The following is a 26,045-nucleotide window of genomic DNA, read 5'->3' as shown; positions in this document are numbered from 1 at the left end:
TTAGTGTGATCTACACCCCACAACATCTAGATCATATTTAATTTTGCACAGTGACACAAAAGTCAGCATAGGCAGAGATGTAAGACCTTAAGGCCTAAACCAAGAAAAAATAATCTTACCCTTATTTTATAACCCATAGTTACAGGTACAGTATTTTCACCTAGACACAAAAATATACATAAGGAACTGAACAGCTATAAGAAATATAGAGAAAATACAGGGAAAGGATGTACTTTTTAAAACTGGATTTTAAACAAAAGATTAAAGAAATAGGAGGCTATGTGTTTTTTTCATATTTTCCCATTTTCATAAAATTAGGCACTTTATCTGCCATTTGTTTCTTGAAAAAATCTCCACACAAGTGGTAGGAAAAAGTTGAGGAAGGAATATAACTAATACACTCAAGAGACCAATTTTGAATTCAGTCTCATTAGAACTGCTAGCATAAAGAACAGCTGGTAAATTATATGACAGCTTAGAAGGGGTGAATTGAATGCTGGAAAGAAAAGAACTGAAAACATTCAGTATCGAATGGTAAGACTACATTCATCAGAAATGAGAATTACATCAAAGATGAGATAGGCAAGAGTTAAAGAGAACAATTAAAGAAGGAAATACTGCAGGCATGCTTTTCTTCGAAAATGCACCTGAGGTCACACTGAAAATAAGGAAGCCAGGAAAAGAGGTCAAGAAAGAAACACTTGCCTAAAAGTAATTCTGCCTACAAATAAGTCAGTTCCTAAGCGTATATATTTCTAATTTTGGGGCTTCCAGATGAACAGCTTTTACAAAATCATTAAACCCTCATTAAATGTTTAACTTTTTAGAGGATTAGAAAGCAGTAGATATTATCTTCGTTAGCTAATCGAACAGCTCTGTGAGCAAGGAAACTTATGAAACTTACTTTCATCTGGTTCTCTGGGTTACCCCATGTATAATGAGATGCAGGGTCTGCCTAATCAGTTTTTGCAATGGAAACATTCACAGCAGCTTGCTATCATGTTAGTTCTCCAGGGGCTGATGATATAAAGGGCTAAATAATTTCCTATCAAATAAATTTTCAAAGTTCTCACATATATAAGAGGAAGCAAAACTGTATTAGGCTCCACTGTAGACAGCTTACTGCAGGCTGTGGCTCAAGCTGTGATCAAAGAAGTGCAATAGCTGGGACATAATGAACAAAATTAAAACAATATGGACACCTCTCTTACATCTTCTACATGTATTGGTCATGTAGGCCTTATCTGAACACTGCTGTTTCAGTATTCACATTTCCAGATCACTGATAAAAGTACTAAAAAGTATACAGCATCCTAAATCTGAAAGTATAATACATATTAAAAAGCATTCGGCAAATACCTGTATAAATTGACCAAAATTTTAGTAAAACTTACATGAATAATGTTTCATGAAGAAATAAGATAAATTATAATGTAATAATGGTATGTAATCATAGCTAGTGATATGGAGACATAAGACAGAGACATAAAAACTTGTCCTTTTTGTCTCACAGCACATGCTAAGTATAATTTAGTGAAGACAAAAGGTCATCAGTTCAAAGAAATGCAAACTCTTTTCCATCTGACAATTAATACTCAGAGAAGCTGATGAAACAAGAGAGAATGAACAGTGGGTTTAGACATTTATATAGATATTAAAAATATCAATAATAATGCTTCAAACTCGTGTCAAATGATACTACACTTCAGAGCTGTTAAGAGAAAAATAAGATCAAACATGGCCAAGGATTATCACATTAGTCTAGTCTCCATTTCTGAAACACTGTGGGACCTCGAGTCGGATTCAAACCAGCATTTTCTATTGACCTTAGCATAGTTTTAGATGTTTCTTAAATTTAATTAGTGACAATTCCTGTAGTAACTAGCAATGCGAACAAAAACACTGAGTGGGTTTATTTTATAAAAGTAGTTGGTCATTTTGGTGACTGTTTATGGTGTTTTTATCTTGTTTCTACAGTAAGTATTCTTCAGCTACGTTGAGAACAGCATTTTAGAAATAAAATGTAATTTCAAGTGGCATGGTTTCAACACAGAGAATGGATTAAGCAACACTGACAAATTTAAAGCAGAAATGATCGCATCTTACAATCGTGCCAAAGAGAAAAAAAAATTAATAATTACTTGACCAAGTGCTTGATAAGGATGTCCAGCATCTCTCTGTTCTTCTCTGGTAACTTATGCACAAGCGCATGCACTGCCTCAACTCTGTAGTTCTGATCATCTGACTCTATTAAACAGAAAACAAATATTCTTGGTAAATTAGACACATGCTAAGATGCAACTACAAATGATACCAATGCCTGTATGCTAATATACACATGCATTAGAAGAAGCCAAACACAATTAGCCTTTAAAACGATGAGGACAATTTGATTATATTTATTACAACATTCTGAAATCTGTTTCTCAAGTAAGTCACCAAAAGCAGTTACCACCAATTCTGGAACCAACAAAATTAGGGCAATGTTGACCTGATGTGCCACTTCAGTGAAATCCAAGATTTTACTCCTTGGTATTTAAAATATCTAAAACTCTTGAATGTCTTTTATTCTTACCAAGGCAAGAGGAAATGGGAAATAACTTTAAATTCTAAACTGAAGTTGTTAGAAAAGCAATCTTACTATCTCTGTATCTAATCACTCCAGTTGTGAAAAGGAGGTAATTATCATCCCCCTCCAATTTTTCAAGGCAAGCTGGGAAAATAAAGGTCCCTGGATGAGACTGATGAATGCCATAAAAGAATTATCAGCCTATATAAAACAAACATACATATAAATCAAGGTTCAAAATTTCTTGCAGAAGGCAGTCACACAGCACCTCTAAAAAGATCGGAATGAACCACTGCACAGCTTTCTCTAGTGTGACTTCTCTGTTTTGAAGGATTTCATGTGGCACTGTGCTGTCACATACAGTGACATGGAAGAACTCGGATCTATGGCTGGATCACTGAATAACAGACCAAGGAGAGAAGTAAGGATTGTAACTGAGGAGAGCAAGGGTTAGAAACAATATTGCTTTCATGAATGTGAAATTACTTTACTTACTAACAGCAACAATGAAATCTTTGTGCAGCTTGAAAGTCATCAGTGGTTCTGAGAGACACCTGGTTGTAAAAAAATATTAAAAGGAAATTAAAAAAAAAAACAAAACCAAACACCATTGCTCAAAGTTTTTTAAGTTTTATGGATGTGATTATGCTAGCCTCAACAGCTGCACAATGTGTATTGGTATGTTTTAGGAAACCCAATTCAGTGATGACTGATTACAAGTAGCATACAACTCAGTCATGTACATAGTCTGGAAACCTCTGAGCTGAATCTGGTGCCACCATATAAATGAGTAAGAGAAATGTTACTGGCACTGACGTCAGCACAGAGACTCACTGTTTTCTGACTTCCATACCGCAGAACATGAATAAATACAGCTGCAGAACATGGTACAGTGGGCTGCAGAAGCAGTCTTTTGCCCAAGCAAGGCCAAAACATGATGAAATTTGGGACTGAAATTCTGATCTGAGAGATCTTGGAAAAGTCATCCTTTGAAAGGCAGGCTGGGAATTGCCTTATAGACAAACACACAGCTACTGCTAGCTCACATTCTAATTTCACACACACACAGTATCTACAACGATTTGTGCTTCTGAAGATGTATTATAAATTTCTTCAACCTAAGCCAGTCTTTTCAATGAAGCGTACATGATCATTCCACTTTAAATCCTAGGTGTATTTTCCAGAGTGAATAGGGATTTCTGACACTGCCCTTTGTTAGGTGACCAGTTTAGGAAATGTAGATTTTTAGAAGGCATAGAACACCCACCATCTGGATTTGATGCTTTTTAGTATGTTTCTTTTGAATGTTATATATTGAGACCCAAAAAAGAGTTATCTTAAAAGTCCCATAATTCTTGAAAATTCTGTCTGTTATTAGCAAAAATTTTAAAATAAATGGTAGTGTGGGAAGAATATTGTGTTGGTGAAGACACAAACAGCATAGGATAGAAACCTAAACTTTTGCAGAGATTTTTATTCTGCTCCAACAATGATGCCATGAAACCTCACGGTATGTAGCTTAAGGGATTCAGAAAAGAAAGACTAAGCACAACATGCTTTGTGATTAATGTAAAAAAATTTAAATTAAAAAATGTAAATAATTAAATGCTGCCAAATTTAGGGCTATATAATGCATGACTATCTTAATAAGGCAGAAGTGCGTTACAAATTCTAGATTTATTATTATACATAATCACAGGGACATTAGGCAAAATAATATACTCCATTATTACCATGTTAATGGATACATGAAATGTAATATGATATTAATCAGCAAAAGATTAGTAGGCCAGAAAAGGAGTACTGAGATTTGTGTAGCATCATACTTACCTGAGGTAGTTTTTTAGTCCGCTTGTTATTGTTTTATTGTCCCAAAGTTCCATATCAATATCCATATCAGGAGGAGATTTAGGGGCTGGTAGAAAATTGAATTACGATTGTGTTATAGTACTAGCTAGTAAAGCTGCAAACCAGAAGCTAACAGATCAGTCATTTAGCTCACGTGATCACTTATTAGCCAGATTAACTACCAATCTGAACAATTTGAATCTTTTAATTTCTGCCATAGTATTAATAAAAATAAATGTAGCACTGATATTTAGTACCTTTAAACATTAGCTATATGCACTGTATAAAAGTGTAAAGTAAGCCCAAGCCAACAACAAATGTATTTGGCTTAGACATTCAAACACAGGCACTGCAGTGCCAAATTAGCAAGTGAAAGACTAGAACAACTGTCTATAAACTGAGTTATGCTGTGTTACAGAACTAAGATTTGGAACACTTCTGAAATACGCCAAATGGATACCAATAAATACAACCTGGAAGCTAAAAGAAGAAATGCATTTTATTACTAATTTGCTCATGTTTATCAATGATTACATGTAGAAATTGAATCCTAATGCACATAAGAAACTAGTGAGATGGATCACTCATTTTAAGACTGTACACTCGAAGTGCACATACAAAATTGTAACTAGTATGACATATTCTTCTGAGCACAGGAGTTAAGGCAAAAGGGACCACAGCACATGCACTGCACACTGACAAAGGTTTACTTCAGATACTTACAAAATATAGTATTCATCAGCTTTTGCACCTTGGAGTTTACACCACCTATTCTGTACAGCCCCAGGATTGTAATACCTACATTGGGGAAAACAAGCACAATGAAAATATGGTTATTTCAATATATGCTGATGCATCCTTGCTGTATGTTTTCAAAACATCTGAATGTGTTTATGGAAAATTGTACAATTACATTCCTGAACTACCTTCTGGGATATCAATAAATGCATTCCATTAACAGGGCCCTTTTGCATAGAAATGACCCATACTAGCAAACAAGGATATGGCTGGGAAAATGAAAAATAAGACCCAAAAGCAGTCTTAAAACACATTACATGTCAATAAGTTTTATCTTACCTAGACTTCAGTGGAATTATTATGCATCTATATTTGTTTAGACCATCATCCCTTATAATTAATATTTGATCGATGTTTATAGCAGGAATGATTGGACTCCAAATAGACACATGTACTGTACACTGTTGCAACACTGCTGTTGAGAATTTATATGTTATGCATGGATGCACATGCAAAATAGAGACAAGTCCCAATTTACCCATAAGTTTCCATTGCTGTTTTTTTTTTATAGCACAGACACTAATAACGAATAACGTTTAAAGTGTGACATTCACAACACAGTATTTCAGTATTCCAGTGATGATAATTTTATTGGTTTTACCTCTCTTTTAAAATCAGTGGGATTTAAAAGTTTTCCCTCGTGCCTACCTCAGGTCTTACAATTTAAAAATTGTCCACTTTTCCGCTGAAAACAACATTCCAAAGTCTGACCTCACTTAGATAACCTAGGCAATTTGTTTGGAAATCCTTTCGCCGACCCCCAGAAAAAAATGCAAGCTCTGAATCAGCAGTGATTCAAAAGCTACATAACACTGTTACCTGAAAAACTGAATTCACCTTGAGCTCAATGTTGCACAGAAAGACCACACACCTTTTGGGTTAGAAGAGAGTTGCATAATGACGGTTCAGGGCATGGACAGGAAAAGGCTACCTCTTTTTATGGAAGACAATACAGCCATACATCCTTATTTGGAAGGGTATAATAAAAAACTTGCTGTGAGTTGCAATATATCACATCAGCAGTTGAGTGATTATTACTTTCTTTTTGTATACACCCACTGCCAAAAAAAAGAGTTCCTAAACATTTTACCATGTACAAAATAAGTGAATAAAATGATAGGAGTTATGCTCTGCAAAAATGGTGTTTCAGCAGAGTGTTCATGCCACTTTTTGGTGTTCAGGTTTCATGCCAGAAACCAAAGTTGGGAGCTGAGACTCACTGCAGTTTTACCAAAAGAAAGCATAATTCTGTGCACACAAATTAAATATGTGTGCAAGTGTGAATCAAGCTGCCTAAATAACATGAAATTCAGAAAATCTTTTAAAAGCCCACTTAAATGATACATTAAGAACTTTTGTTGTAACTTGTAGCAACAGTTTTAAGTGTAAAGCATACAGATAAAATGTGAAAAGTACAAACCAAATGATGGACACACTCCAAAGCACAGCTGTAAAACATGTAGGATTAATCAAAGTAGCATTTGAGAAATAATACTTAAAATAATCTAATACGTAATTTGTGATTTAATACACACCTCTTGTTTCTACAGCATGAATACATTTTCTCACAAAGTTGAAACCTGCTTCATTTAAGAACACTATAAAAAGAAGAAAAAAGGTAATTCTTTTCTAACTTATCAATACACAAAATCTCTGTGATTAGCTACATTCACATGTTAGTCAAGAAGAACTGATACACATTTATCCACAAGATTACGACACATTCTGTAATAGTATTCTTGCAGACACACCCTTAGCACTCAAAATCCAGCTTTCTAATCATCAGTGTATCATTAGGAGCAGAATATTTTACCGTCTTTCTCAGAAATCAGTAGCCCCTCTCCACACACAGCTGAAAGCTTGCTGCTTTAATAGGAGATTACTGTATTCCCTTTCCTCTGCTGAGGAAAACACTTTGAAGAGTTCAGGACAGAATAAACAGAATATATTTGTTGGGTTTAATACAACATTCTTTGTTCCTTGCACATGCACATAACCACTCATAAAATGGTAACACAGTAAAACAATCTTTGTTATTGACTTTGATTAGTGATGTTATTTGAAGTGAATGTATTTCTCATTAATTTTTGTATCTTCACTGCTCTAACTAGCTAAATAAAGATCTCAAAGCAGCATATTTGTCACTATTAAAATAAACACTATCATATAAAAAACAGACATAGCAGTTTCAATTTTAGATTTCAGAGTCTCAAATATACCTCCTATAAAGATGTATGTCCACATCTGACACATCTCTCTGATACACACACCCACAGATATATTTAAATTATTTTTACATATTTGTGTTAATATAGTACTATGTTAATAACAAATATGTGTTAATATAAGGTTAATACAATTATAGACATAGATCTCACAGTAACTTTAAATACGCTCATTTTATTACTCAATGGTGCCTATACACCTAAACCCAAAAAGATGTGATGGGCTGAGGCCAGCTGTATGAGATTCAACAAAGCTGAGTGCCAGGTCCTGCACTTGGGTCACAAAAACCCCAGGCAGCGCTACAGGCCTGGGGCACAGTGCCTGGAAAGCTGCCTGGTGGAAAAGGACCTTGGTGTGTGGCTGAGAGCCAGCTGAACGTGAGCCAGCCGTGTGCCCAGGTGGCCAAGAAGGCCAACAGCATCCTGGCTTGTATCAGAAACAGTGTGGCCAGCAGGACAAGGGAAGGGACCATCCCCTGTACTCTGCACTGGTGAGGCCGCACCTTGAGTACTGGGGTCAGTTTTGGGCCCCTCACTGCAAGAGGGACACTGAGGTGCTGGAGCGTGTCTACGGAAGGGCAACGGAGCTGGTGAAGGGTCTGGAGCACAAGTCTGATGAGGAGCAGCTGACAGAACAGGGATTGTTTAGCCTGGAGAAAAGGAGGCACAGGGGGGACCTTATTGCTCTCTCCAACTACCTGAAAGGTGGTTGTAGTAAGGTCAGTCTCTTCTCCCAAGTAACAAGCAAGAGGATGAGAGGAAACGGCCTCAGTTTGGCCAAGGGAGGTTTATATTGGATAAGAGGAAAAATTTCCCCACTGAAAGGGTTATCAAGCATTGGAAGAGGCTGCCCAGGGAAGTGGTTGAGTCACCCTTCCTGGAGGTATTTACAAGACATGTAGATGTGGCACTTAGGGACATGGTTTAGTGGAGAACTTGGCAGTGCTGGGTTAGCAGTTGGACTTGATCTTAAACGTCTTTTCCAGCCTAAATGATTCTATGATTCTATATAGGAGTATTATTGCAACACACTGACATGTATTTATATTTAGGTATACAGACTACTGAGAAACTTTTTACAGTTTTGTTAAATATATTATAGCTTCCGGCCCAATCAAATTTTCTTCCAATTTATGTTTGATAGTAATACAAAAGTTGAAGGCTTTCTCACAGTTTACATAGCTTAGACGTGCTTTCGTGTAACCCAATCATGTAATCCAGCAGTTATTTCATAGCAATAGAAAGAAAACATAAAATAATTAATATTTCTCTCTTACACATACGTATCTAGAAACCATACTACAGAAATATAGCAATATTTGGTCACTCTGTATGAAGAAAGAGCTTACTTTCTTCCTTCTTGCTAATAATGGCTGGCAGCGTGTAGATCTGTGGGAAAAAAAACCACACAAAACACAACAGGTCAGTGTCTGCTTTAAAATCTTTATTGTCAGGTTTATTGGTAGTTGCAACATGCTGTGTATTAGCTTGCTGCTAGGGGAAAGCCAGCCTTGCCTTTCACCTTCTTTAGATGTTTACCCCCACAGCACTCACCCAGGTTAACAGGTGTTGGGGTAGACACCTAAAATGTGTTAGAAATCACATCTGCAGACTCCAAATGGGTTAAATTTCAATACAACTACTGATGTAATTTCTCTACTGTTTCAGTCAAGCAAGCAGCTTGTAAAAACACTCATCTAGCTCATAAAACCAACCAACCATTTTTTTCCCCTTGGATGCAGGTCTGGCATCACCCTCATTCAGTGACTTTTTTAAGAGCAAGATTAATAGTGGGAAGAAATCTCACACAATCCTGTCTCTTCATAAGTTTCAACACATTTTTATGCTCCCTGCAGTGCCTTTCAGGATGGTACTGTTTGCTCCATGATGCTGCCCAAAAGATGGTTTGTCTTTACCAATGCAGAACGTACTACTTCACAAATGTTATGTGAACCATGAATCCTATTAGACAATATGCTATCATATTACTTGAACATTAAATATCTTAACATAATAATATACAAATCAAGTCTTAAATGCATTAATAGTTCTTCTTTCTACTTTGTACCTAACTTTGCTGTGTACTTGGAATAAGTGTCTCAAAAAGAACAGAACGGTATTTGCCTGTACTGTAACACAGCATCTGAAATACATAGTAGCTTCTTTCTTTAATATGTGTGCCATAAAACTGTAAAAAGAAAGAAAACGAAAAAAATATCCTTACTGGTTCCTTTCCATCCATAGCTTCAAGCCACAGTTTTCGGTTGGATTCTGAAAAAGCTTGCAGTGTGATGATTCCAGGTCTGTCAAAAACATAGACATACACTGAAGCTAGTAATTTCGTATCTGAGGGCAGAATCCACATGCATATTGACATGAAGTGAATACAAAAAAGATGGAGAGAAGTTAAAGAAAGCTAATAGCTTCCAACATAACACAGTAACTTCGAGCTCGATTGAAAAACAGGTCTGTTTTTTAAAAGCTTGGTACTGCAACATGTGATTTTAGATGCCTAGTATTAAACACTACAGCCATCTAATAGGTATTAGGCACCTCCATATTGCATGATGAGTTACAAATCTGCAAACAGGATCCCATACAACCCAGTTTTCAGTGGGGAGAGATGCTCAGGGTGGAAAACTTAAGGGCAAGATACATCAGCTCAATTTGACTAAATAGTCTATGCTTTGAGCTAGTTATCTACATTCCTTTCATAGCAAATGAAGAGAAGTAGGTACTTCTAATCTAAAAGCCATCATACCCCATAATAGACATCCAAAGTCAGTCAAAAGAAATGTGCCCTAAAATGGTTGCCTAAAAAGAGCACTTTGAGATGGTATCTCAAGTCTGCAGATGTAAAGCCAACTGAGCTGAGTACTGTCATGGAGCAGGAATTCTTTATTCGAGAGGATTCATAAAACTAGTTCTTTCCGCTGGCTGTGATCTAACTGTTAGGATAGGAGTTAAAAAATAGGCGTATACTCTCTGTTGATGAAGCTTTGACATTGCACAGAAAAGGAGTCATGGGAACCAGTGAAGGGATGAGGGAACCAATTTCAGTCTTTGTTGCTGGAACAACTATATGAACAGACATGTAAATACAAATAATTAGTCTCTACTTGTGATCATAGCCAAATTACTCCTTTAAGAAATGCTTTGAAATTAATTCACTGATTTGCGAACATAGAATGCCCATGAGACAGTCAATTTTAAAAATTCCTGCACCCACACTAGGCTAGTACAACTCTGCTCAAAACTTTCAGCAGACTGTCCCAAACCGTGATTTTTCCATGGTAAGTTCACAAATAAAAGGACACTGTAGTTTTTACTAGGTTTTCATCTTCCACCATAAAAAATAACTACCCAAAACCCCACCATCCTTTTCCCACTTGCTCCAAAAGACCTACACTGTCACTTTCTATTTAAAAAGCATGCAAGAAAGCAATTGGACAATATAAAATATCAAAATGTGTGTTCACACACATACACCAAACCATTCAAGAAGCAGCAAGCCCTGCCCTTACACATAAAAATGCCAAGCGGAGTACTGTTTGCTATCTACTATCACAAGTGTAAAAAATACAGTTAATCCAGATTAAGAGGTATGATTGTTTTTCTGTATTTCTATTTTCTATCTATATACAGTCTAAGTTTATTTCTGTTTTAACATTCCATCTTGCTCCCTACTCACAGATTCTTGCCCTAGGAATTTTTCTCTCAAAAACATTTTAGAAATAGAAACTGATTTTTGTTTTTTCTTCTTTCTGACTACTGATTAATATTTAAGTTGGAAAATTGCATTTATACTTGTAGTCCCTTTGGTCAGCATGTACAGTAAGAGCAGAAATTTCTCAGTGTCATTTCACTTCAGGCTCAGAGAAACCTGGTCTTAGCTCTGGGTTTCTGATTCAGTCTGTTGGCCAAGTTTGCAGTCATTGTATATCATGTTTTAACACTCAAATATCTAACACTACAACCTTCAAATATTAGTTTCCTCTAAAAAGACAAACAAAATAACCCCACCAAACAAACTCCAATATGTTTTGAGCTAACTTTCTCTCTAGTTACTGAAGCAGTTGGTAATTTGTCAGAAATTAACACTACATTCAAGGTAAAACATACTTTTTGATGCTACCTCTTTTTATAGCTCCAGTGCAAATAAGATGGTGTGACCTCTAGATTAGTTTTTACAAGTCTGAGCTGAATGTAGGTGTGACAGACACCAAAGTAAATGTTAAATTAATTATGTCAATTAGAAGAGCCGACAGTGTCTGTTCTCCATTACTTGTTCACAAGGGTTTCTTTCAGTTAACATGGCCCTTTCATGAAATGAGATGTGCACATCAGTCTGCGTGGTCTTCCAATTTTTTAATAAAATAATATTTCATGTAACTTTTCCTACAATGTTGCACAAAATATAAGGAGATAATTAGTTCTATGGGATAAAAGTATTTGGAGACAGAATTTACTCAAAATCTTGCAACAAAATCTTGAAGACTGGTGTAGCTGCACATTTTTAAAAAGTTTTTTCATTATGAAAAGTCATACCTTCACATGACTAAGGAAACTCACCTTTTACTAATGCCCATTACTTTTAAAGTTTTTCTGTATTTGGCAGGTGATGTCAAACATTATACTCCAAGTAAATAATATTAAGTCTTGAACTTAAAATTATTTCAAATGCAATCATTATCACAGACTTTTGAATCTTCAGTATTCCAGTCCTGTGCTTATATTTACATCAACTCTCACATTCTTACACATTACTGACATCAGTAACAGCCACTGTATTTTCTCTTTCTTAGGTGAAATCCAAGTTTTACCAACAAAACGTTCAGAAGAGATTAATGTTGCCCCTGTATATGAACTCCCACCAAATATTTCTAGGTATTCCATTGTCTATTTATCTCCCCTGCTGACTTGTAAAAAAAATCACTACTTCCCTGCTGAATACCAAATCAATTGTAAAAGTGAACTTTCCATCAGCCTGGGAAAGTTAGACCCTTACAATAATGACCAGCTAGCTTTGTATCCTACAGCCCTTCCCATCTCCTGCCCAAGTTTCCAGAATGACTTTACCTTGTAGGCCATGCACATTTGTAATCAATCAAAATGTCCAAAGGGAATAAATGATATGCAAGAAGTGCCTGTAACTATCTTTTTAACGAGAACTTGAAGAACTGCAGATGGAACTAATTGTTCTGTGCAGTTCTATTGAACTGTGGACATTCTAGTAGAGCAAGGGAGACAGAAGGGACAACACTCACTTGTGAATACGTTACTATGGTACTGCCACAGATATGTCTAATCAATGCAATTCTACTTAGAAAGAAAAAACCACCAGTTTCAGACTCAACCTGTCAATTCAAGCTTAGGAGCTTTCAAGAGACCAATTAGTCTCAACGTTTGTTCATATAAAATTTCTGTTTCTTAAACCTGGACTCACTTGAAGTCTATTTTAGAAAAATAATGTACTATATTTGAAAGTATTAAAGTAGTTTCAAAATATTCATGTAAATACAGCAGTTCTGAATAGAATTTAAATGACAGTATCAGTCATAAAATAGTTCTTAAGCAAATGACTACAAAAGTCAGTCTATTTATCCGATTTTAAGGGAAAAAATAATTAAATATGTCTCCTTACTCCCAAGCTTGAAAAAAATACTTTTACAAAGCACTGTATACATATACTTCAAATATGAGAAAGCTGTTTTCATTTCTCTTATGTAGTTTTAACATCCAGGAAAAAGAGGGGAAAAATGTTGTAGAAGTAATTTTCAAAAAAGAAAAATTATGTGCTCCCATATATTTCTGAAATAAATAAAGATTGGTACAGAATATGCTTATTAGTAAGTATTTATAAAAGTATTTATGATCTGTTCCTAAAAAAGGGTAGTCAGTTGTGCTACAAGATGGATTCTTACAGAACCTGTATCTGCACACAAATATAATATAGTTAAGATAACACATATGAAATGTAATGATGTTTTTTAGAAAAACAATTTTGAATAAACAAGTACTAAGTCTTGAAAGCCTAGTTTGTCTGGATACAGGCCTATTGAGAAGTATGTGTTCCTATTACAGGAGTAACTATTATTTTTGTTGCAAAATACTTGTTACAAATGCTTCTATTTTTAATTATTTTCAATTTGTTAACACAACAAAAAAATGCAAACCTCTCAAAGACTTCAATATCAAAACAGAAACGTTTGTCAATTGAATCTGTTTTTCTCCTGATGCAAGATTTCAGCTTGAATATTTCTGGTGAGCTTGTGACAAGGCCATTCTATAAAACAAAACAAAACTAAATTAGCACAGCAAGTATGCTGATATACCTTGGCTTCACATCTCAAATTTAACTGTATAAACAGTCCAAAGAACACGTTAAGATGGGGATTAATATTATTTAGGAACATATACAGTAATTCCTCTGTGTATAAATTTAGACTACAGTTAAGAGCTTTCTGTCATATATTTGTTACTTAATCATTATATTTCAGAAACTCCCTAAATTCAAAACTTTACCAGCATCTGTTTCTATGACATGATTATAAGTTACATGTTCATGTATGTGTTCATGTATGTGCAACTCACCACTTTTCCACCAGATTTTGTTTCAGCTATACTCATTGTAAATGTTTTTGTTCCTTTATCGTAAGTGCAGTAATGCTTTACCCATGTAAATCCAAGAGGTCCTAGATTAAAGAGAGACAATATTAAAAATAATTATTTTGGCATTTTATCATTACTTTAGTTGAAGTTAGAATAGAGAAATTAAATGTAACAGCAATCACATGTAGACTAGAGAATAATAATAATAAAACCCCTATTTTTTTTAATGTGAACATGTTGTTCAGGTATAATTTTAAAAAATATTACAGCTTGATAAGGTTACTTAACAAAGTTCCAGCAGACTGATTTTCTTTAGCAACTGAATGGGTAACAGCATTTTACTAGGGTACACAGGCAGGAGACAGGCAAGATCCTGAGGATTCTTCTGCCTAGGAAATAGAGTTGAAGATTTTTTGAACCCAAGTGAAGCACAACGATCCAGTATTACATCCTTGCTCTGAGGGAAACCTTGAAGTCTGCTATTAGATCCAGAAAACTGGATGAAGTCACGAAGTCAAGAGTGCATTTCCCTTTCCTTTCAGAGTTCTTGTCAAAGGTAACAAATACTTTTGGTAGTATCGTAGGGAAGTTATTCTTCCACCTGTTACCTTAAGGGAGTGGGTAAAATGGCATTGGCTCAGAGACAGAATCTTAAGATAGTTGAACACTAACAGGTGATTTCATTGCATGAGTGGAAAGGAAGGAAAGGAACAGTGCACTCTAACCCAACAGTGTTTTAGAGAAGAGGGATATAATGCTAGGTGGCAGAGGTGGCACCTTCAGCAAGAAACACTGGCCTTTTATGTCTTGAAAGGGGTCCTGCTGGGGAAGTGGTGGCTGTAACAGTGGACCTTGTCCACAAACTGACAACTGCACACACTCACAACACCAAAGTAAAATGTACTTAGGGATTCACCAGTCTTTCATTTAGATAGCCACACATGAAATCTATAGCAATCCCCAAGTGCATGGATGTATGCCTTATCCTGCAGAGGTCACACCACGCTACTTCTTAATCCGACTGCAAAGTATAGGCTCTCTGATGCAGAAGATGTTATCACTCCTGGATTACCCAGAGTTTTGCTCAGGCATTGCTGTGAACCTTCAGTGAATCTAAACACAAAACCCTCTTGAGCTTAAGCTAAACGGTGTTTTAAACTTCATCCTCTAACCTAGCTGTAAATACCTGTATTTATAACGTGTTCTTTGCTGCGAGGACATGGAGTACATCCTCCCACTATTTCCGTAATTCTCTCCATGTCCCACAAGTACAGCTAAGATCTCCCACAATTTTCTGGAAAAAACCCCAACGTTTACTGTAGCACAGAGAACAAGATAAGCTCCCGGATTCTTACAGATCCATCTGGAGGGGTGGTGCACTGCAGAGAACAGGACAATTCAGGTTTTTGCAGTGTGACTGCCCCCCCTTGGGTCAGAAGATTATGGCTATAACTGTACTGGTTAATAAACAGTGCTGGCAGCATTCACACTGACTAGGTAACATGAAAAACTCTTCTTGATTTCTGAGGACAGGACATTTAACACAGAGGATGGGATACCCTGGGCAAGCTTGTCTCTGGCTGAGTACAGCCCCATTTTTTTTACTAGCATCGACACAGCTGCTGGGTACTCAGCTGCAGAGAACAAACACAATGGCTGTGTGAAGAGGTACCAAGAAAGAAAATAATTTCTTTCCTCTTGGGTAGCATTATGCTTCAGAGCCTGGCATTCAAACATGGTCCCTCTCTGAGAACCATTGCAAAGGTATATGCCAAAGCAAAATATATATGTATCTAATGCAGTATTGTATCTAGTGTGTGAATTCAGAATAGGAAAGGACTAGATGATACTTTCAACCCACACGTGATTTTCTAATTCACTTCAATGGTAAACACTCACAGGAAAAATAAGACATTAATTTTTTCAAAGTAAAGTATATCTGAACCTTGTAATTCTTTTTAAAATGAAAGAGCTCTGAGTTAAAAAAAAAAAAGTAGTATTTCAAGTGTTTTGTGGTGGTGTTGGTTTTTTTTCAAATGTAACCAGTTAAAATAAAAATGTAAAGTGTTAAAAACAAAACTAATAGTTTTACTATAGATAAAATGGCTTTGCCTTCTAAACGTAGCCTTCCACAAGGGTGGTGGAAATACAAGAGACTGCATCAGTCTTGTAAGTCAGATGTCTGGCAACCCAGAAATGTAGATGTGGAAATTTGCATGGTCTGTGATGTCAGCTTGGAGAAAGTTCTCCCATTGCCTGCTTTTTGCAGGAAAGTAATGTCATGAATTGAAAAGTCAACTAGTTACCCACCCTCAGAAGTTAGCTGTTCTGTTCCCATATTTAAGCTTATTTTCACATAGCAAAACAAAATCTATAATTACTCTGCATCAATTTTTCCTCTGATGGCATTTCATTAAATGTTTCAGCGTATATAAGGATGAACACTCCCAAAGCAGTTCTAAGTGAGTTTAGAAGTCACCCGTTTTTCATTAAAAAAGTGTAGCAAGACACCTACATTGCAACTTTAAGTCTGTCACTCATGGCCATCCATCTGAATGAAAACATTTTATGTCCTACTGCCATTTAAAAAAAAAAACAAAACCAAACATATTTGCCACCATGCATACCAGTAATAAATATATACAGGATTGACTTTCAAGAATAGCAGATGTTCAACCCCATTACCCATAATTTGACAAGAATTTATGGGATGATAGTTGTAGGAAAGTAAACCTGCATGACAAGGAAATATACAACTAGTACCTTTCCTACTGACACAGATATTACAGACCCTGTTACTCTTACTCCAGAATAAATTAATGAACAAATTTCTTTTCAGTAAAAGGATGTCAAGTTGACCTCTCACTATTTAATGAAGCACAGCATGTGTCCAATATTTCACTCCTTTTCTCCCTCTCCCATTACCAGAGCTCAATGTAATTTCCACTTAACACAGGTTTCTTTTATTATTATTACTCAATTAAAACATAGAGGGTCTTCTTAAAACTTTCAGTGCTAATAAGAGTGGCTGATGTTAACTGATAAGCATTGAGGCTTCTTTCTTTTAGCTCACATATAGAATAAAGATTAATTTAATGAAAAATCAGTTATCTATAACTCCATGTGGTCTCTTTGGCGCAGTTATCACCTAAAAACAAGCAGTGAAGAAGATATCCTCAAAACTGAGGTCAAGTGGGGTCAAATCTGACACAGGAGTTCTATATCCAGATGGCTTCTATTTATTTTTAGATTGAGAAATCAGGTGTAAAGTTGCATTTAATAATTTTTGCATGAACATCCAACTTGCATGAGAATGTACACACTATCTCAAAACACCGCTACACAATCCGCTAGTGTCAGGTTGATTCCACAGCAAATACAAAATTTTTTAAATAAATATATAAATCTGGGTATCCCATGCAATGAAAACTATTTTACTGGGGGTTTTGTATGATCCTGCCTAACATAGCTAGTTTGGCTTGGTTTTCTGTACTGGCTAGAGTGTAAATCACTGACAGCTGATACTTCAGCTGATGTATAGTTTTGAATTCTCTCCTTTGCCTTCTCACTTATTTCCTGGTTCTGTTTTCATTCACCACTTGATGTACTGCTAGGCTCTTCCAAGTACTTTCAGCCACTTACGACAACTTTAGTTCTATAGCTTCATTTAGTTCATCATTTCATTCTCATGTTTTATGAAGTGAATAGAACACAGGTATAGATTTGCAGCTATTTTGGAGCCGACAGACTGTATTTAGATTACTTTTCTTTTTCTTACATCTCTGTTTTTCATTATGTGCACATTCATTTACTCTCAAGGTGGCTGGGTCAAGTGGAAATTCCTGGTACAAGGTGGAACTTGCTCCTGCTGGGTGAACTATATAGGCCCTGTTCAGGCACGGAAAGTACCTGAGGCAGCAGGCTTTGAAAGGTAGAGCCAAAGCAGAGTGCTGAGATCTTGCAGCTTCTGCAGCAAGGTGTAGGGTAGCCAGCCAGAGCAGAGCTTGCTACCAGCCACTGAGGTGACCCATAGCAGGCACCTACCCACAAGGACAGAGGGAAGGAGTTGCGTTGCTTACAAGTGTTTTGATCACCATCCCATCTGACTGTAGCTACTCTATAAGAGCTTTTTGAAAAGTCAAACACTTTTGAACCTCTCAATCATTTGGAAAGCAACTACAGCAGAAGTCTGCAGATATTCAAACAGAGAGCTGATGTGTTGTCTTGCTAACTGAACCATTTTCTCATCTTTGCATGTTGCTATGCCTTTCAAATAAAATTAAAAGGTACAACTGTTTTACTCACGTTTCTCCTGCACATAGAGATAGCCTTCCATTGTCCATTGACTTGGTGGTCTGTAATCCTGGTTGGCCGATTTCATTCTTTGCATGAGTCTCTCCACTTCCTGCCTAGTGCTTTCAAAATTATTCCGTGTCTAATACCCGGAAAAGGAAACAAACAAAAAATCCTCATCATGTCATGCAAGTACTAAAACAATAATGAAGAACTAGTTAGTCATAATGCCAAGAAAACTGTATCAGAGACCAACAGAAGCACTTGACAGAGACAAAAGGAGAGAAAAAAAACCCAATAAAGAATAATACCTTTAATTTCTCTAGAAGCCTAGGAACAACATAGTAATAAAGAATTCAATGTCAGCACACAAGTGTAAAGGAAACATAGTTGAGAACAGTAACATTCCTCTTTCTGCAGGTCACTGAACCTCAGAAAGGAGGTCATTTCATATCTTTAGGTATGCTTACATAGTATTCTGCAGACAGGTGCACGCTTTCTCTCCATGTATTTTAGGATACACAGATGGAAGTCAGGCTAAACTAGAAGCTGCTGATAGCATAGCTCCAGGTATTAAGTCCCACTGCACAACTTGAGGTACAGCACAGAAAACACTAGTTTGGGTTAACGCCAGGCTAATGTCTCCAGGCAGCTGCAGTGTCTCCACATGTGGAAGCGACAAATGTACTGTGCATCCGTATCTGCAGTAATACCACAGCTGCTGATACTCAGAACAGTCAGGTTACTGGCAATGTCATGAACAGTTTTTGATAGGACTATGCAACCACCACAGTAAAGAATAACATAAATATGCTAGGTAAGAAACAGGTCACAAGTGGCAAAACTGTGCCAAAAACATGGAAGTGTCTACCCTAAATATTGTGTGTGTAAGCAGGCAAACAATTAGGTAGCAAGGTGGGTTATTTACATTTGCTAGTATCTATATGCATGTAAATGGACATTTTTTCCTATTGAATTCAGTGAGGCCAGGGTTTCCCTCCACGTACCTGGCACGATATAGTAAAGGAGCATTATTATCAGATGCTGTAAGTTCGATAGGTTGCTACCAACATACCAGGTGTTGAACATTTTGTCCTACAGGTAGTAGGGAAGAATTTTATGTTTCTGCAGTCATCTTATAGACTCTAATCCTGACTAGTCAGAAAGATGTTTTCAGAATTTTACACCCTGGTAGAATATTTTCCCCTTTTTGCGGACCGTTCATGGAGCTGCACAGTAGTATAATAATACATGTTACATCTTCTTGAAGACATACATTATTATTAGAGAGGGAGGTAAAATTCTTCCCTGAACTTTTCAGATTATATCCTTAGGATGAAATATCACTTCAGACCGAACTTAACAGAGATCATTTTGAGACCTTCAGGAGGGACATGCCATTGAAGGGAGGAATGTCTTGATTCTGAAAGCTTACCTCTCTTTGTCTATTAATTAATTAATATGTAATGACTACTTTTAAGTAGCCAGGACTTTGAATCAAGTTATAGAAGACAAAGCCAAATGGACAAACAAAGAGGCCACCGGCCAGCTGAAACAGGGAAAGTGAAAACAGGTCATGCTAGGACATGGTGACCTGATAAGAGCTGTCAGTCTGCCACTGCTCTGCTACTCCTACGGCTCTTACTGCTCCTACTCTAACCTGTAGGACAATTTTAAGAACAGAAACAGCAGTTTGGATCAACTATTCTCCAAGACCTTAAAACACAATGCAATGGAGAAGAGTACTTTTGAGAGATACAACAGACAGGCTGAACACAATTTTCCCTGAACTCTGTCCTCAGTTTGTCTTTCTCTACATAAATTATTTCACTTCAGTCTGAGGCCGGGTGATCCTCTGAGTGACAAATCAGTGGACAGCCAAGCTAGCAAAAGGAAGATGTGGATCTAGATCTGGAGTCAGAATTCAAACTTTTGTATAACAGCAGTGAATGATGTACTGTATCCCACTATATCTTCATGTACATGTTTCTCTGATGTAGAAATATAATACAAAATATCATAATACATCGTTCCTTCTGCCGAACTTTACATCTCCCTCTACCTCTGCAGTCTATTTAAAACTTCAAGTTGCACTTATTTAATATTTAAGAAGAGATTAAGTTTAACTATTTCTTAATTAACACTGAAATTGAAAAAATCTGTTAATAATTCTGTTTCTCTAGATATGCACATAGAAGATCCCAACTTATTCTAACTTACAATGCCAGTTTTGCCCTGTGCTGTGGGCTCACACTCCTCTCAGAACCTGCCTTATTAAACAAATCTCTGGACTGAAGCATGTTTTTCACCCTTTCACTGAAACTGTGCTGTGCAACAACACTGACCCCTTGTGCCTTTACCTGAAAAGTCTCAGTAGCAAACCAAAAGTAGCAAATAAATAATTTGAAAGGACAAACAAGGAGCTGAGATGCCCTACAGACATACAACATTTGCATTTTGATCCAAAAGGAAACGGTTAATCACATAGGAGTTTTTGCATTATTTCATCAAGCAGCATTTTAAACGGGATCTACGGCTATATATAAACCACAGACATAAAAGGGGAGGGGACCACGGAGGTGTGCTGTGCATGTTTAGTTGCAGCAAAGCCTGGAAGAGTGCAGTACTCCTAAGAATGCAGACCTACATTAACAGTGCCAAGGCAATGCTGTCTTCCAACTTCAAGCCAACATACGCCTCTCTAATGGCAAGCTGCTACAGGGAAAATGCCGGTATTTTATTTTCCAGTAACCCACACTAACAGTAAACCCCAACCTCTTTATTACAATAGCCATTGCGCACAGTAAGGTGCTTTTGTACTCCCAGACCTGTTTCATATTCCCTAAGTTCAGCGGCCAAGGAACTATCTAGAAAAGCTGATGTCAGATCTTCTAAACTGCTGTAGATTCTTTGACTCTACTGCAGCTACAAAAATTTCTGTTGGGTGAGTACCTTTACTTGAAAGAATGGAAAAGAAATGGAGTAACTGCAAAAAATACAGCATTTGGAGTAAATGATACAATATCTTCACTTTTTTTTTTTTTTTTATTTGTTCTGTACTTTGACATTACTTGTCACAAAAAATGTAGGGCTGGTCCAATATTAACATGTTGAAATTCACTTTTTGCCTTAAAAGCAAATGACAGTTGTTTAATGCAAATCAGGCATAAAAATGTTTTCTATCTACTTACTTGTATGTCCTTGTAAGTGTAACATCTTGAGTTACACAGTGAAATAAATATACACTTGTATACAGCAACTATGATGAGTAGAGAAGTACATTGATTAAATGCATTTTTGTTATTTCTGAAAGCTATGGAATTTTCAGGTACAGTTCACCTTGAATGGCTCTTACTACCAAGTTCAGACCAATCTACAGCAAAAGATCCACCTTCTCAGTTGAGAGTAAGTCTCTACACAAATAGCAGATCCTTTCTTCCAGTGGAACTTAATGCTTGTGAGAGCTGCTCACTGTGGAAGAAGTCCCCACCAGTTCTTTGATGCTCCAAAGAATGGCTTCCCAAATATGCTTTATATATAGTGGGAAGCTAGCAGACAGCAGGACAAGTTTTTCATGGCTATTTGTGATCTGAAAGAAACAAACTGCATCATTCTATACCAGTTGGAGCATTTCTGGGACATTCGCCTACTCCAGAAGACAGGTCCCACACTCAAGAAAGCATTTACACATGTTTAAACCTATCTGGACTACTTGTTTTCTAATCACAGCTTGGCTGCTGTCCTCATTTTCTGGTTCTCACTCACAAAATTTTGAACCTGAAAAACATAAATTAACTATCTGAAGTTTAATTTTTCTGAAGTTATTTGTTGACAGGAACCTTGATTACATCAACCTTACCAAAAATAACTTTTACCTATTCACATATTATTTTGATTTCAGCTTACTGAAACATAGCAAGATTTAGAGTTCCAATAAAGTTCTATGAGGCTACTTTAATATCCTGAAATTAAATTAGCAAACAAAATGGCATAAATACAAATCATCCTTACGTTCTGCAAATTGAACTGGAGTTGCTGCTTGTATGGTGCAAACTCCTGAGCCAGTTCATATCCTTCATGGTAAAATGTAAATAATCCTTGAAGAAAGGCCAAGAGCTGAAAAAGTAAAATTGAGAAGCGTTATATATTTTTAACATATGCTCGTAATGCTATATAACACAAAGATAACAGAACATACACTAACTTACAAGGAATAGGTATTGCCTGAGACAGTGAAAAAATAGGCTTTGGCAACTGCTATGCACTTCTTCCATTGAGATGGATATTAGAAAGTAAAAACTAAGGACACTTTATTTTCTGTTAGTTTTCAGCAGCAAAATACAGTAATCAATCAGCAAAACACATTCTGCGTCTTAGCTCCTGGAACACACCAAGCTTTCACTACTTGCAAGAGCAAAGTTTTGCTGAGAAAGGAATCCATGGCCAGACCTTGAGAGAGAGGAGTTAAACAGGCTTTTGCACCATGCAGCTGTCAATTCCATAATAATTTAATTCACTGTCCTAGTAATTTTATCCACTATTTCAGCTGGAGTCTTTGATGGTGTGCATTCTCCAAGTTCATACTTTCAGAGTTTAAAGTTTTCTTCAAAATTTTTTTCACTGTCTTCATAGCAATTGCTTGGGCTATGACCTATTTTCTACAAATGAGACTCCTGAAAGTATGCTTTGGACAGCTTAACACAACACAAGAAAACCAGACTACTTCTTCCTGCTCTGAACAAAATGCAAACCCTATCTGGTATGTCTGTGAGTGACTCCAACAGAACAGTTGGAAGTCTGTACTTATCCAGTTGAAAATTATTTTTAAAGTTAGCTTTACAATAATGTTTAAGTGGTAAAAAGTGCAACTAGTGTTAGCTGTTGATTTAATGTATTCCTACCACCTATTAGTTTTCAAAGCCTTGTTATTCTGTTCTAAATTTTATAAGTGCTTTGACATTGCTGTAAACCATCTTACCTGCTATTAAATAACATGAATTTAATTTTTCATTATGGACTGGGGTTTTTTATATATATAATTCAGTTTACAAAAAACAAGTAAAGAAAACAACAACAAAAAAAAAGAGAGATTAACTTGGATGTACAACAACAAAAGCTGTAATAACAGTTCGGATTTATTTTAGTGTATTACAGCCATTGAAGAGCTAATCATCTAGCCTAAGCAACTGACTGTCCAGGCTGCCTCCTAACTCAGTAAAAAACCACAGGTATTCAAGACCATAATTCTTTTTCCTTTTTCAGACTTTTCTCTCAGGATGGGATGAATGATCCAATGGAAACATTTATCTCTCTCCATCGACTATTGAAGTAGCCTAGACTCAGGCAACAAAAATTCCTTCATTCATATTTAATGCACTTTTCTTTGTGTTACCAATACCATAGATTACTGTAAGTGAAACAGCTTAAAAATGTAGCTTTTACTGTGTTTATATTTTCTCTAAATTTACACTCAGCCCTACTTGAAGAAATTGTTCTGCCTCCCTCCTTCCTATTGTTCACCAAGAGACTGCTGTACTAAGGTAACATACGTATTTCAGGGGAATAGCTAGAATAATTTTTTTTTGCCATTTTAGAGCCCCATCCATTCCAGCATTGCAAGACATTCCACATCCTTTAACAAGTGAACTTCCACAGCTTGACAGATGAGAGATCAAGGATGCAGCACACTGAGCAGAGGAGCTAACATGAAGGCTTGCTGCTACCAGACCAAAGTCTTGCTCTCCCCTTCCCGTTCTGTCTTGTTCCCCATTCAGCTTTTGTCACACATCCCACGCATCCTTGTGCCAGCTCTGGCATCACTGAACCCTTCAGTGAGCACCTCTGTCTTGGGAAGGCTGCTGTTTTGCTGCATTAGGAAATTAAAGCAGTTTGAGGTTAATACACCATCAGTCCGACACAAACAGAAGCATGAAGGCATGGCTTGGAGAAGGACTTCACCCTTGGTTTTTACCGGCATTGCAGGATCAGATGAAACCCTGGCCTCAGGCTGAGGTGGTGAAAGCCGATGGCTGCCCAGTAAGTTGGTCACAGAGCCTGAAGAACTGAGAAGATCCTTGGGCATAAAAGCCTCTTTTTGTGAGGCCTCTACAATGGGTGTGAATTCCTCAAACACTCCACTATCAAACAAACAATGCAGGCCACACAGTCAAGTAAAGGGCTCCACAGCTTGTATAAATTGTCTCAGCTTTACACCATCATCTGTCCAGCTGAAATCATTACCTCAGCTAAGGACCTGGCCCTGAAAGTCTCCTACTGGTTATTCAAGTGGTTCTAACAAAGGTCCAAATACAACAATTTATCTTAAAAATCTCTGATTATGTAAACACATAGGAAGAGCTCTATAATTTTAAGGGTTATAATGTAATTCTAGAATTACATAAAAGAAAACTAATCTTCCTTTTTTAGAACTAAAGTATAAAATAAGTAGGTAAATTATAATTAAGGCTTTGCTCTGGCTCCAGCTGTACAAAGCCCGTGCCCACAGTAATAGATGCAGTTACTCATGAGCGTCCCCAACTACAGCTCCTTCAGATACAGCAGCATAACTACTCTTGTGCTTACTCTGACTTTGTTCGGTCAAAAAGGACTTGGACTAACTTAACCTGTAAGTAGGAGCTTGCTGCTAAACCCACTCCTTTCAGCTGAAGAAGCACTGCAGGAAAACTGCAGCCAGACCAGAACATTACAGTACACCAAAATTACAGCAGAAGAACTAGTGAAAGAATCTTTCAGTATGTCAGCTTATGCCTGAATTTTAAAGATCAGTTTAAAGGGCATTTCAGGAGAATGCACTATAGACTGTTTAAATTTCAGCTTCAATACTTGAAGAAAACTGTTTTCCACCATACAAAATGCTTTTATGGAGTATGAGAAGAAATACTGAGGAGGAAAATATTTAACACAAGATGGCAGCAAAGCTGAATTTATCAGAAAGCAAAAAAATAGCAAAAAAAAAACCCCAAACCCCGAGAAAAACCTGAATGCATTTTAGTTAAAGTACTCCTTAGGTATTCTGGCAGTTGTGCATTGCAGAGGGTCTGGCCTTGAGTTTCTCTTGACAAACACTCTCTAAGCACTTAGAAAAATGGGAATAAAAGTAAAAATATGCTTATTTTGTGCAAGTCCTAAGCCAGTTTATTCAAACTCTTTGTTGAAATAACTGATACTAAGGATGGTATTTGCTTCTATGTAAGTGTCACGAGTGGTGGAAGAAGAGGGATCAGAAAATGGCCTGTGCGCAATGGGCCTGTGCTGTTAAGGCCTCTTCATAACCACTTCCATCAGGACAGGTACAGCCATAGCATCGCATGGAAGAGATCTAAAAGCCAAGGACTTCTGCCTTAGGCTTATGCTCACAGTGGGGTTTTCTTGTTGCTGGTGTTAGAAGTGGCACTGCTGCTAAAGGCAGGCTCATAATTTAAAAAAGATTTATATTAAATAATAAAGAAAAGAAAAACAGCCCTCTTTTTCTTTAAAAAAACATTTTCAGAATGTATTTTGAGGTGGTCTTCACATATAAAGAGGTGATTTGTTTCACCAGACATCACATACGATGCCTGATGTGTTCATATTAACAATTTTTCATTTCAGCAAGTCCCTTACAGTTACCTCATTCTGAGTATCTAATCGGTCACATCAATAAAGAGCGAGGTCTGAACTCTGTAATACCATTGTACTCA

The 26,045-nt window shown here is 36.7% G+C and overlaps 1 protein-coding gene across 1 annotated transcript in view; it reads right to left on the bottom strand.

The window, feature by feature from the left end:
- ARHGAP42 (Rho GTPase activating protein 42) overlaps positions 1 to 26,045 on the bottom strand; it is a 162,173-nt gene that overhangs the window by 24,322 nt on the left and 111,806 nt on the right. Inside the window, exons 7-17 of the mRNA XM_056328674.1 lie at positions 22,357 to 22,461; positions 18,358 to 18,487; positions 14,035 to 14,135; positions 13,617 to 13,726; positions 9,665 to 9,743; positions 8,790 to 8,829; positions 6,751 to 6,813; positions 5,141 to 5,215; positions 4,400 to 4,484; positions 3,065 to 3,123; positions 2,142 to 2,247 (exon numbers count right to left, since the gene is read on the bottom strand). Coding sequence (XP_056184649.1) covers positions 2,142 to 2,247; positions 3,065 to 3,123; positions 4,400 to 4,484; positions 5,141 to 5,215; positions 6,751 to 6,813; positions 8,790 to 8,829; positions 9,665 to 9,743; positions 13,617 to 13,726; positions 14,035 to 14,135; positions 18,358 to 18,487; positions 22,357 to 22,461 — 953 coding nt within the window. The remainder of the gene's footprint in view (positions 1 to 2,141; positions 2,248 to 3,064; positions 3,124 to 4,399; positions 4,485 to 5,140; positions 5,216 to 6,750; positions 6,814 to 8,789; positions 8,830 to 9,664; positions 9,744 to 13,616; positions 13,727 to 14,034; positions 14,136 to 18,357; positions 18,488 to 22,356; positions 22,462 to 26,045) is intronic.

Source organism: Falco biarmicus, chromosome 2, assembly GCF_023638135.1.
Source record: "Falco biarmicus isolate bFalBia1 chromosome 2, bFalBia1.pri, whole genome shotgun sequence".
NCBI lineage: Eukaryota > Metazoa > Chordata > Aves > Falconiformes > Falconidae > Falco > Falco biarmicus.
The sequence above is the reverse complement of the archived record's forward strand: the minus strand, read 5'-3'. Positions and strand labels throughout refer to the sequence as shown.